We start from the raw sequence: 10665 nt of genomic DNA on the forward strand, positions 1-10665 counted from the left end.
TGGCCGCAGCCCGGCTCTGGGAGACAGAAAGAGCAGATTGCCCCCGTTCCCCGCCCGCCGCCCCCCGGACGCGGCGCCGCGCAGGGTCCTAGTGCCCGCTGTGCTAGCAATGTTCAGACATTTTTGGTGGTCACAACGGGAGGGAGGGAGGTACTGGCATCTAGTGGTAGAGGCCACTTGCACCACCCAGGCTCATACCAAGGCTGCCCGATTTACCACGAGCTCCCTGCACCTACCCTACATTGCAGCCCGTGGTAGGGGGAAGAGGACGGACCCTGAATGGGTCTAGCATCTGTCCATGGATCCAGCTACCTTCTAGAGAAAGACACCAAACATTTTACAGTCCCTCACAACAAAGAGCTATCTGGCCCCAAATAGTGCGGAGGTTGAGAAACTGTGCTAGAATGAGGAGTATAACAGATTCCTAGATTATAGGGCTGACCAGGTTTTAAACATGATTGAAGGCAGATGATATTGTCTTTTATTAAGGTGGTGATGACTAATGCAAAGGCATGTTTAGAAGGTGGAGCCCAAGAGTTCAAGTCTGGAGCTCACATGAGAGGTTAAGGCTGGTGGCATAAATTTTGGAGTCTTTAGCACAGAGATGCTATTTAAAGCTTGCGGGGCTAGACAAGATCACAGGGAATGAGTATGCACAGAGAGGAGAAGAAGTCCAAGGATTGGGGACAAGGGCACGCTATCATTTAGAGGTTGGAAAGAGGAAAATCCAGTCAGTGATGTGGGAGTAGGACCAGGAGTAAAGTGAAGAAAAAATTTCAGGAAGGACATGATCAACTGCATTAAACGACCTGAGAGATGGTGTAGGGTGAGCACGGAAGAGCACAGAGGAGTCCCCACTGCATCTGGCTACAGGAAGATCAGAGGTGACTTTGAAGAGAGTGGTTTCAGTGCTGTAATGGGGTGCAAGCCAGGTTGGAAGTAGTTGACGGAACAGAAATTGGGGAAGTGGAGACAACGAATAGCAATGCATACTTTGGGGAAGTTTTACTATGGATTGGGGTGGAGAGCAGAGAAATGGAACGGTATTTAGAGAGAGTCAGAGGTCCAGAAGAATTTTAAACACGCCATATTAAGGAATTTTTTTATGCCAATGGGTGTAGGTCATTCCTGAGCAAAAAAATGAATGAGTTAAGAGACAAGGGCTCCACCCAGAGGTTGCTTCAGAGGAAGTCCTCCGAATCCTTTGTTAAATTCCCACTTGAGCCCCAGGTCCAGAAGATGATCAAATCTGATGGAGCCCATTATCTCCACTCACCTGTCCCACCCTTCGGTCAAGTCTCTCTCCTATCCTGTGGGATCAAGTGCACACTCTTCAACCTAGCATTTAGATCTCTCGTCTAGTCCAGACCACCATTCCAATCTCGATCATTCCAGAATCCTCTTTGCTTCCCTCTCATCCATCTGCTAGAACCACATACTAGAGTTCTGAGCCATTTGTAGTTCCCCCAAACACTGCTTACTTTTTCTCTTCTCCCAGCATTTGCACCAAGTGCTTACGTTCAAATCCCACTGTCACCGTTCACCAGCTGAGACTTCAGGTGAGCTGTGCCTCAGTTTTCTCATTTGTAAAATGGGGGGTATGATGGCAATAGTAATAATATTTATAAGGTAAGAGTAGTATCTGTCTCATAGGATTGTTTTAAGGATTAGCTATGTTAACACAGAGAAAGCACACGGAACAGTGCTGGCATATAGTCTGTGGTGTACTAGGGGTAGGTAGCTACTATTATATCGAATGGAAAAGGGTCCACTACTCAGTGTGAAACAGAGCCAAACACTAAACACGGAGGTGGAGAAATTAAAGCAATTTATTGGCAGTGTGCCAAGCCAGGAGAACAGTGAGCTAGCAGGCAAAATCCAAACTCCCTGATGGTTTTTGATCAAGGGTTTTTAAAGGCAAAGAATGAGGGGTAGGGGTTAGAAGTCATGGGTGAATCTGATTGTCTAGTTCTTGTGCAAGCCTCAGCGGTTTTCCTTAGTTCCTGACGTCATCTGGTCAGGTGATCTAAGCGGGTTGAAGAACCAAAATTCTGCAAAATATCTCATAACTGCATCAGTGAGAATATCTTCAAAGCAAAAGGCAGAAACTAAACATCTTGTGACCTTTGTTATTGTTTAAGCTATATTGTTTTGTGCTTACCTAGCTACATTTTTCTATTACCTCAAGCAAAGTATACTTTTAAATATTTTTCCTGGAACTTGCTTTACAGGCAGGCCTCCAGGGCATGGCTAACATATTTTCTTGATCTTTGACTATAAGCTACTGGACAACCAAGGCAAGTGAAACATATAGTTAAAGCCTATACCTATATCTCTAGACTCTAGGATCTAATACCTAAACGTGTTTACTGTTAACTGTCGGTTTCACTATCATCATGCATGTAGTCGATATTGTATTTATGCACTGCCTTACCCCTGGCACTTAGGTTGTTGCCAATTTCTCACTGTATGAACAATACTGCAATCAACATCCTTCTATGCGTTGTTTTGTGCACATGTGTATGAGGGTTAGAGAGTAGACACATTTTTAGGTTAATGGTTCTTGATAAATAACTCTCTTAGAAGACAGTCTTACTTGTACAGGAAGAAACCCTTGCTCATTTCCAGATTCAGTTCAAGTTCAGAAGTTATCTTGATTGGGGAACATCCCTTGACTTCAGCCATGACATACAGAATCACACACACACACACACACACACACACACACACACACACACACACACGCATCTTTAGTCTAGGATAGAGAGTCATATACTGCACACCTTCCAAGTGTAATCCCACCTACTCCCCCAGCCACAGAATCATTCCAATAACTGAGTGAGACTCTCTGCAAGTGGGGCCTGGAGTCTGCATTTTAAGCATCTTCTAAGGGTACTTTTATGCACTCTAAAGTGGGAAGACCACTGAGAGGTCCCTAAGGACAGAAACATAGTCCAATTCATCTCTATCCCCAGTGCCCAGCACAGGGCCTGGTTCCACATGGGGGTTCAATAAATGTCTGATGAATCGTTGGCCATTTCCTTGGCTGTAAAACAGGAATAATCACATTGTACTTTCCTAATAGAAAGAACTGAATATGTTAATATTTATGCAGTGCTTAGAATACTGGCATATAGTAAGCACTCTATTGGTTAAAAACATATATACACACATGCATATGTACGTGCCTGCATGCATGCATATACATATACAAATAAATCTCAAGATTAGAGATTCCAAGTTTATTAAACACATTCCAACAAAAAAGGAAGGTGGGACGAGAGGGCCCAGCCCAGCTGCACTTGTCCTTTGTCTTCCAGAACAGACCCACCAGTTTGTATCCGGCAAACTGGCTCCTTCCCCATCGAGGTGGCCCCTATGGGGACTCACACTGCAGTGCTGAAGCAGAATGGTGAGCCTTAGGCCTCAGGGCACTGTAGGAGATCAAAGGTCACGTAGCCCACTTCGTCCACCTGGCCCACCTCATTCCGGAAACTCATGCGCCAGTAGAATCGGTCCTGGCAGAAGTAAGCTTTCTCTGCAGGGAAGAGGCAGGTATAAGAGGGGTGATTCCGACTCTCCCACATATGCATACAGAAAGGAGCGAGATCTTTACAAGCATCCCTCCACCCCTTTCTAGATCTTTCCAAGGTTTTCCCATGACACGCTGTCTCCCCCACAGAGATGCTGGAAGGCACAGGCCCAGATGTTCAAAGCACTGGCACAGAGCCTAGCACACAGTAGGTACTCATGACAATTAATTCAACATTTATTCATTCAATCAACAAATCAATTCATTCATTCAACAAATATTTACCATGCCAAACACTGTTAGAAGCACTGAGAAAAATTGCAGGTATGATCTAAGTTCCTTTGATGTTTATACTCTTGTGGGGTATGACAGATGATTAACAAGCAAACGCGTACATAAATGAGATTGGTTTTGACAATGCGGAGGAAATAAAAGCAAGTAAGTGAATAGATAATGAGGGTCAGAGAAGGCCTCTTTGAAAAGGTGGCTGTCATGTTGAGACTTGAAGGATGAGCAGGAGGCAGCCTGGTGACAATCTGGGGGGAAAAAACCTTCCAGGCAGAAGGAACAACTAACTGGCACAAAGGCCCCGAGTGAGGAATGACCTTGATGTGTTCAAAGAGCAGCCAGAAGGTCAGTGTGGGTGGCAGGAGCAGAGGGAATGACAGGAACAGTGGGAGGGAGTGTGGGGGAAAGGGTTGGATCATGTTAGTTTCTTTGACCTTAGAATAGGTCTAGAGTCACCCCCAAGACCATGGCCTTCCACTCCTAACCCCTTGTTACTCCTAGAAACTATATTAAAAATATTTGACAACCAGGATGGCTTGGACTAGGGTGTTTGCAAAAGAGATAGTGAAAGTACATATTTTGGCGGTAGAGTCAACAGAATTTGTCAACTGATTGGATGTGAGCAGATGGGGAAACTGAGGCTCTGCGAGTAGCAGTGACTTGCCTGGAGACACATGGCTACGAATTGCCTTATTTATCGCTAAATCCCCAGTGGCAGCACAGTGCCTGCCTGGCATATTGTAGGCACTTGATAAATATTATCTAATAAAACAATGAGTCTTCATGTGTCCTGTATTGTAGGGGAAAGAGCTCCCAAGTACGGAGGCAGGAAATTTGGATCCTAGTTCTGGGTGTGCCCCTGTGTCTCTGTATGATCTGGGGAAGGTCACCGCCTTTGTAGGGAACTTACCTGTGCTGGGGCATTTGCCTCAATAGCCAAGGGCTTTTCCTTTCTCGCTCAGAGTTTGACCAATCTCTAGGTCAGGGGAGCCTAACGTGGGAAGAAGTGTCTGCGAGAGAGATCCTCCCCTAACCCCCGTCTGCAGCCCTCACCTCTGTACTGGAAGATGTCGTGCGTGTCCAAGGGCACCCCAGGGAACATCTGGTCCACAGGGCTGGCACTCTTGGGATCCACCATCTGCGTCTTCACGTCGAATCTGCAGGAAGGCGGCGAAGAGACAGGTGCTGAGCCGGGGAGCATACGGATGGCGCCCGGGCTCCCCCTGCCGGCGGTCCCCGTGGCTCTCACCTCCAGAAGTTCTGCCTGCTGAACAGCAGCACCTTGCCCTCGCCATGCGAGAGAGCCCCAGTGATTTGGGCCACCTCGGGGCCGAAGCCCAGCTTGTCCAGACGCCTTGGGCCTAGCACTGACGCTCCAGTGTAAACCCACACTTGGCGCCCTGCAGAGAATATGGGTCACATCAGTCTGGGGGCAGGAAGAAGGGACATATTCTCCTTGAATGTCAAAAAGAAAGCCCAGGCTTTCGAAGCCTGGCGTAACCGAAGTCTCTGTGCCCAAAGAGCAGAGCCGCTCGGTGTGGCTGCGCAAGAACGCAGTGAGGAAGGGAACTGAAATTCAGCCGCCGCTAAATTTGCTAAATTGTATCCGCCCGGAGGGGGCGCCTTTTTCTAATGCGCACAAGACATTTTATGGGTTATCCTGGGTCTCTTGGTCCTAGATTGGTGAGGAGGCGGGGAGAAGGGAAGGGAGACAGGAGGAAACTAACCAGAGAAGAAGAAAATCTTCTTGGTGCGCGGCTCCTCAAAGGCAGAGTCCAGCTTGGAAGGCAGCTCAGGCCAAGTGTTTCTGATAGAGAAGGGGCCCTGCACCTTGCGTTCCTGGTTCTCAGAGAATCGCCAGTACCTCCTGGGAACGTGAAAAGAGAATGGCGGGGGCACTGAACCTTGAACCGATGACCAGTGGGCGGCGAGGGACAAGCAGGTCCCTCCTCCAAGCCTACACACACACACACACACACACACACACACACACACACACACACACACACACCCCTGCCCCTCACCCATCCTTGAAGAAAAGCAGGTGATTCCCAATCTCTGCTATGGCGTCGAAGATGTTCACGTTGCAGACATCTTCCTCTGGATTTAAAGACGCTGTAGAGCCAGCAGTGGGGAGACTCGTGGGGCTAGTTGAAGGAGGACCCGTAGGGCCAGTAGTAGGGCTCTCTGAGGGGCGGGCAGTGGGAGGCCCAGTGGTGCAGACCGTTGGGGGAGCGGTGGGCTGCGTTTCAGGTGTGGTGGTTGGAGGCTGCGGTTCAGGTTTAGGGCCAGGACCTAAAAAAGAGACACCAGATGAGACATCCCTCTTCCCGCATACTTCTGTGCCCATGAAATATCTACTCCCCCAAACCTATCAGTTTTCTCCCCTGTCACTCACTCTCCCCACTTTAGATGGTAGAGTCTGCCTTTCCCCAATCACAAGAAGGCCATGTCCTTTCCTATACTTGCCTTGCATCCAAGCCATATTTATCCAATTCCTGAGCTGAGTTAAGCCATGCTGGGCCCTATAAACATAAGACAGGCAGGAACACCCCACCCCACTCCTATAACACCCACTCCCACAGGTGGGAGAGAATTGTTTCTCAAGCACTCAAACTGAGTGCCAAACTTAGTGCTAAAAGCTTTATAAACTCACATCAGCTCATGTGACTTTTTAAAAAAGATCTACAAAGTAGATTCTTTAATATCTGCATTTTCTAAATGAGGAAATAATACTAATGATAAGGGATGATAACAATAAAAGTATCAAACACTTATACGGTGCTTACTATATGCCAGGCATTATTCTAACTCACTTAACCCTCCTAACAACCTCATGAGGCAGGTATGATTACTAGCCTCACTTTACAGGTCAGGAAATGGTGCCGTGAAGTAACATATCCAAAGTCAGCTAGCCAGGAAGTGGCTGGACTGGCTTTTAAACTCGTCTGTCTCACTCTAGAGTCTGGGCTCTTAATCACCATCTCCAGGCACTAACTGGGCGGCAGTTAGACCCACTGAACCAGGGTTCCCCACCCTCCCCACCTCAACTCCAACCCCCCCACCCCGTCAATAGATGTTGAGGTCCACACTTCCCCCCACCGCTCCCCATTCTCTTTCTTTCCCTCCATCTCTGCCCCCAAACCTCACCATACAGACTCTGGATGCCCTTCACGTCGTCCTCATGCAGTGGGGGCTTCTCAGTGTAGCTGTACATGGGGAACATAAGCGCCTCTGGAATGGTTGAGTGATCTAAGCCCAGAGCATGGCCAAACTCGTGGGCAGCCACAAGGAACAGGCTGTATCCTGGAGGAAAAAGAGAGTCTGAGACCTAAGCCCTGGGCCGAGCTCCCAGCTCCAGCCGTCTGCCTGCTCCCACCTCCCACTACCCCCAGCCCCAGAACCTCAGAACCCTGTCCACCTTGATCCGGGCAGAAGCCCCACTTCTTGTCGCTGTCGAAGTTCGAGGTGGTGGCACACCAGAGGCGCCCATCGCTGCGGCCCTCTCTGGTACAAGTCGAGTACTCCTTGCCCAGGAAGACAAAGGGGAAGACGCACAGCTCCCCCGCCGAGTTGCCCCCGGTCACCGTCGAGTCAGCTGGAGAGACCCAAGGCTTTGGGTGAACCCGGTGGGTGGGTCCAATAAGGAGCCAGGGGCGGGCCAAACAAGGAGCTAGAGATTCTTGGTACCATTTTTAAAGCCTAGGGGGCGATGTGGGGCGCAGCTGAGCCCAGGCTAAGCTGGTGGGCGGGCCCACGGGCCGCGAGACCTAGGGAGAGGCAGCAGACTCGGCTAAAGGCCAAGCCACAAGAATGGAGCTGCCGCAATTGGAAGTCAGAGAGAAGGTCTGTGGTGAGGAGGGGCAGAGTCACGGCGGTCCTGAGGACCAACGACGAGTGAAGAGCCAAACTGATGGGTGGAAGATACCCACTTCGGGGCCCAGTGCTGAATCTGGTAGGCAGGGGAAAGATACCTCGGGTTGGGCAGAAGCCAAAGAGCTTGTCCTGATCGTAGTTGGCAGTGGTGGCACACCAGCGGTAGCCATCCGAGCGACCGTCGGTGGTGCAGGCAGAGTAGGAGCGGCCCTCGAAGGTGAATGGAAATACACAGGGCTTGCCGTCTGCATTGCCGTGCTGGGTGTAGAGTCCTGGGGAGACCCACACATTACCCCAAGTTTATTGACCCCTGTACTCCATCCCTCCTCTCCTCATTTCATAGTTGAGGAAACTAGGCCCAGAGAAGAGGAAGGTGACTTGCAGGCCACACAGCACTAGTGGCAGAGCTGGGATTAAAATCCCCCCTCGCCACGACCCCGCACTCACTCTCGCTGGGGCAGAAGCCGAACCGGCGGTCAGTGTCAAAGTTGGCAGTGGTGCTGCACCAGAGCATGTCGTCCGAGCGGCCGTCCGTGGTGCAGGCGGAGTAGGAGCGGCCCTCGAAGGTGAAGGGGAAGTGACAGGGGGCTCCATCTGCGTTTCCAAAACGGGTCGATACCACTGCAAGAGGAGGTGGACCGGGTCAGGGGAACTGGTAATGGGCGTGAGAAGAGAAGGGAATAGGGGCCGCGGCGGCTCAGGATCTCACCGACGCCCTTGCCCAGAGACCACAACTCTTCGTCGTCGAAGTGGGCGTCTCCCTGAATGCCCCGGCCAGGAGGAAAGGCGTGCGCCAGGAGTCCGTCCTTCCCATCGAAGGGATACCCATCTCCGTGCTCTGAAAAAAGCAGGTGGGAAGAGGCGAGCTAGCTGAGTACGGGTGTGCAGACTGTGTGCTGCCCAGGGCGCTGGACCGAGAGCGGGCGGAAATTCCGCCCGCGGGCCGCTGTCCAAGCCTTGCGTCCCTGCTCTGGACCGTGTCGCGCAGGAGCGGGCGCCACAAGGGCGAGCGGAGGCCAGCTGCGCTGGGACAGGCAAGAGAAAGCCGGGTGCAGTGCCCCCTCCACTCTCTCCGTAGTCTTGTCTCCCCTGTCCCCGTCCCAGACCCGCTTGGCTTCTCCCTTCTCGCGTTCTCACCCCTAACTCCGAACTGGATGACGATGTCGGCTTCCAGGCTGTACACGCGAGTGAAGGTGAGCGGCGTCACGGCGCTCCAGGCCGCGAAAGCGCGGGCAAAGGCGTCGTCGATCACGTCGCGTGGCAAGTCTTCCGAGTAGTTTTGGATCCTGTAGGGGGAAAAAAAAAACAGGGGGACAGAGTCCAGAAGTGAGGGGTGGGGAGGAAGCCGGAGCAGCAGCAACACCCCTGTTTCAGCAACTTCAGCGTATACAACGCTCCCTGTGCTCCGCGTTCTCATCAATAAAGCACTGCCAGACGCGTTTCTCTCTTCGGACACTCACAGTGGCCCTGGCAGGAGGACTCAGATTGCGAGGCCCATTTCCCCAAAGGAGAGACGGAGAATGCCCCAGGCTGCATCGTTAGTGAAACGCAGGGATGGGTCTAAGACAGTAGGAGTTTAGCCACAGCCCGCGCGCGGGCACCTATGCCCGCACCCCACCACGCCCGCCCCCGCGGTACCCCGCCGCGCACCAGTACGTGATGTTTTGGTGGTGCCACTTGAGGTCGCCCTCGAAGGTCTGGAATTTGCCCAGGTCTGGCACGCCGCAGCGCGGGGCGCGCATAGCCTCCAGGGTGGTGCTGTCCAGCTCACCAGTGACCGGCAGGTTCAGGCGCCTTTGGAGGACTCGCAGCGCCCGACCCAGGGACTGCTTGTTGTCGCTAAGCTCGGCCACTTTAGTGTAGCCATAACGGTACAGATACTCCTGTGGATGGAGGGGCAGAGACATCCCAGAGACTTGTCTCCCTTTCTCTACTGGGCCAGGACCTCAACCCTCTGGACGTTCAGGGACTAGCAACAAGGCATTGTATGCAGGATTTGGTGCCTTGGACACCAGTGCTTGTGCCCACCCAGGCATCTCCCCTCCCTGTAGCCATCCTCAGCTTCTTGGCATCCCTAGTTGCCCCTGGCCACGCCTACCTCAAGGCTCCCTAGGGTTTCCCCCTGTTCACCCATAGCCCATGCCCACTCCAGAACCCTCCAATGCTTTCCCACACCATTTCCCATTGCCCATCTAGGAAACTCTTATTAACCCATTTCTAGCCATCACGGCCCAGAGCCTCCACAGGACTCTGTCCCCGCTCCCTGGTGCCTGATCCTGGACACTTCTGTTCTCTAGACGTGCCCCTCACCCGCAGTATGCCCCAAAGTATCTCCTCTGAGCCCCCATGACCTCCCTGGGATTCAACCGGCGGTCAGCGTCAAAGTTGGCAGTGGGATGTTTGCCTACCTCTGCCAGCTGTATGTCAGTGCGATTGCTTCTCAGGTCTCCTGGGAAGACCACAAAAGTGGGCTGGCGCCGTCTGGGGGCAGCAGAGCAGCAACCCAGCACCAGGAGCGCCAAGACCAGGGGCAGCTGGGGGCTCATGGTGAAGGTAGCAGTGTCTGGCTGCAGCTGCCCTGGTGGGGGCTTTAAGGAGGCGCTATTAACTGAATCAGTGACCCCGCCCCTCCCCACCAGGCCAAGCAGGAGCTGACTCAGGGGATGGGGTGTGTGTGTGTGTGTGTGTGTGTGTGTGTGTGTGTGTGAGAGAGAGAGAGAGAGAGCGCAGCTCCGGCATGAGAAGGCAGAGAAAAGACTTACACCACCTCCTCCTCCTCCTCTCCCCGCTGCTTGCAGTCCCCATTGCTGAGTCAGGGAGGACCCCAGACCCACAGAGACCACAGGAAACCACAGACCCATAGGGGAAGGTTGGGTTTTGCAAACTGCAGAGCTTGGGAGAACTGTATGAAAGAGAAGAAGGAAAACGAGGCTGGAGGACTCCTTGAGCTCTCCGTCTGAAGGCCCCAA

General features: G+C 52.1%; 1 protein-coding gene across 1 annotated transcript; it reads right to left on the reverse strand.

The window, feature by feature from the left end:
- Window positions 1-3234: 3234 nt before the first annotated feature.
- Window positions 3235-10258, reverse strand: MMP9 (matrix metallopeptidase 9). The gene is made up of 13 exons (XM_011369306.2): window positions 10105-10258; window positions 9347-9579; window positions 8834-8982; window positions 8406-8534; window positions 8144-8317; window positions 7795-7968; window positions 7242-7418; window positions 6971-7126; window positions 5845-6115; window positions 5548-5687; window positions 5070-5220; window positions 4874-4977; window positions 3235-3538 (listed from the first exon to the last, which is right to left on the reverse strand). Exons 1-13 carry the CDS (start codon window positions 10240-10242, stop codon window positions 3420-3422), a joined length of 2115 nt encoding a protein of 704 aa, XP_011367608.1. The 5' UTR covers window positions 10243-10258; the 3' UTR covers window positions 3235-3419.
- Window positions 10259-10665: the final 407 nt, after the last annotated feature.

This window comes from Pteropus vampyrus, unplaced genomic scaffold (assembly GCF_000151845.1).
Source record: "Pteropus vampyrus isolate Shadow unplaced genomic scaffold, Pvam_2.0 Scaffold147, whole genome shotgun sequence".
NCBI classification, from domain to species: domain Eukaryota; kingdom Metazoa; phylum Chordata; class Mammalia; order Chiroptera; family Pteropodidae; genus Pteropus; species Pteropus vampyrus.

Excerpts from the sequence above, each read along its gene's own strand:
- MMP9 (XM_011369306.2), bottom strand. The coding sequence starts at position 10,242 with ATGAGCCCCCAGCTGCCCCTGGTCTTGGCGCTCCTGGTGCTGGGTTGC. Across the intron at positions 8,983-9,346 it reads CACCAAAACATCACGTACTG|GATCCAAAACTACTCGGAAG; the intron begins GTGCGCGGCGGG and ends TTCCCCCTACAG. Across the intron at positions 4,978-5,069 it reads AGCAGGCAGAACTTCTGGAG|ATTCGACGTGAAGACGCAGA; the intron begins GTGAGAGCCACG and ends GCCTTCCTGCAG.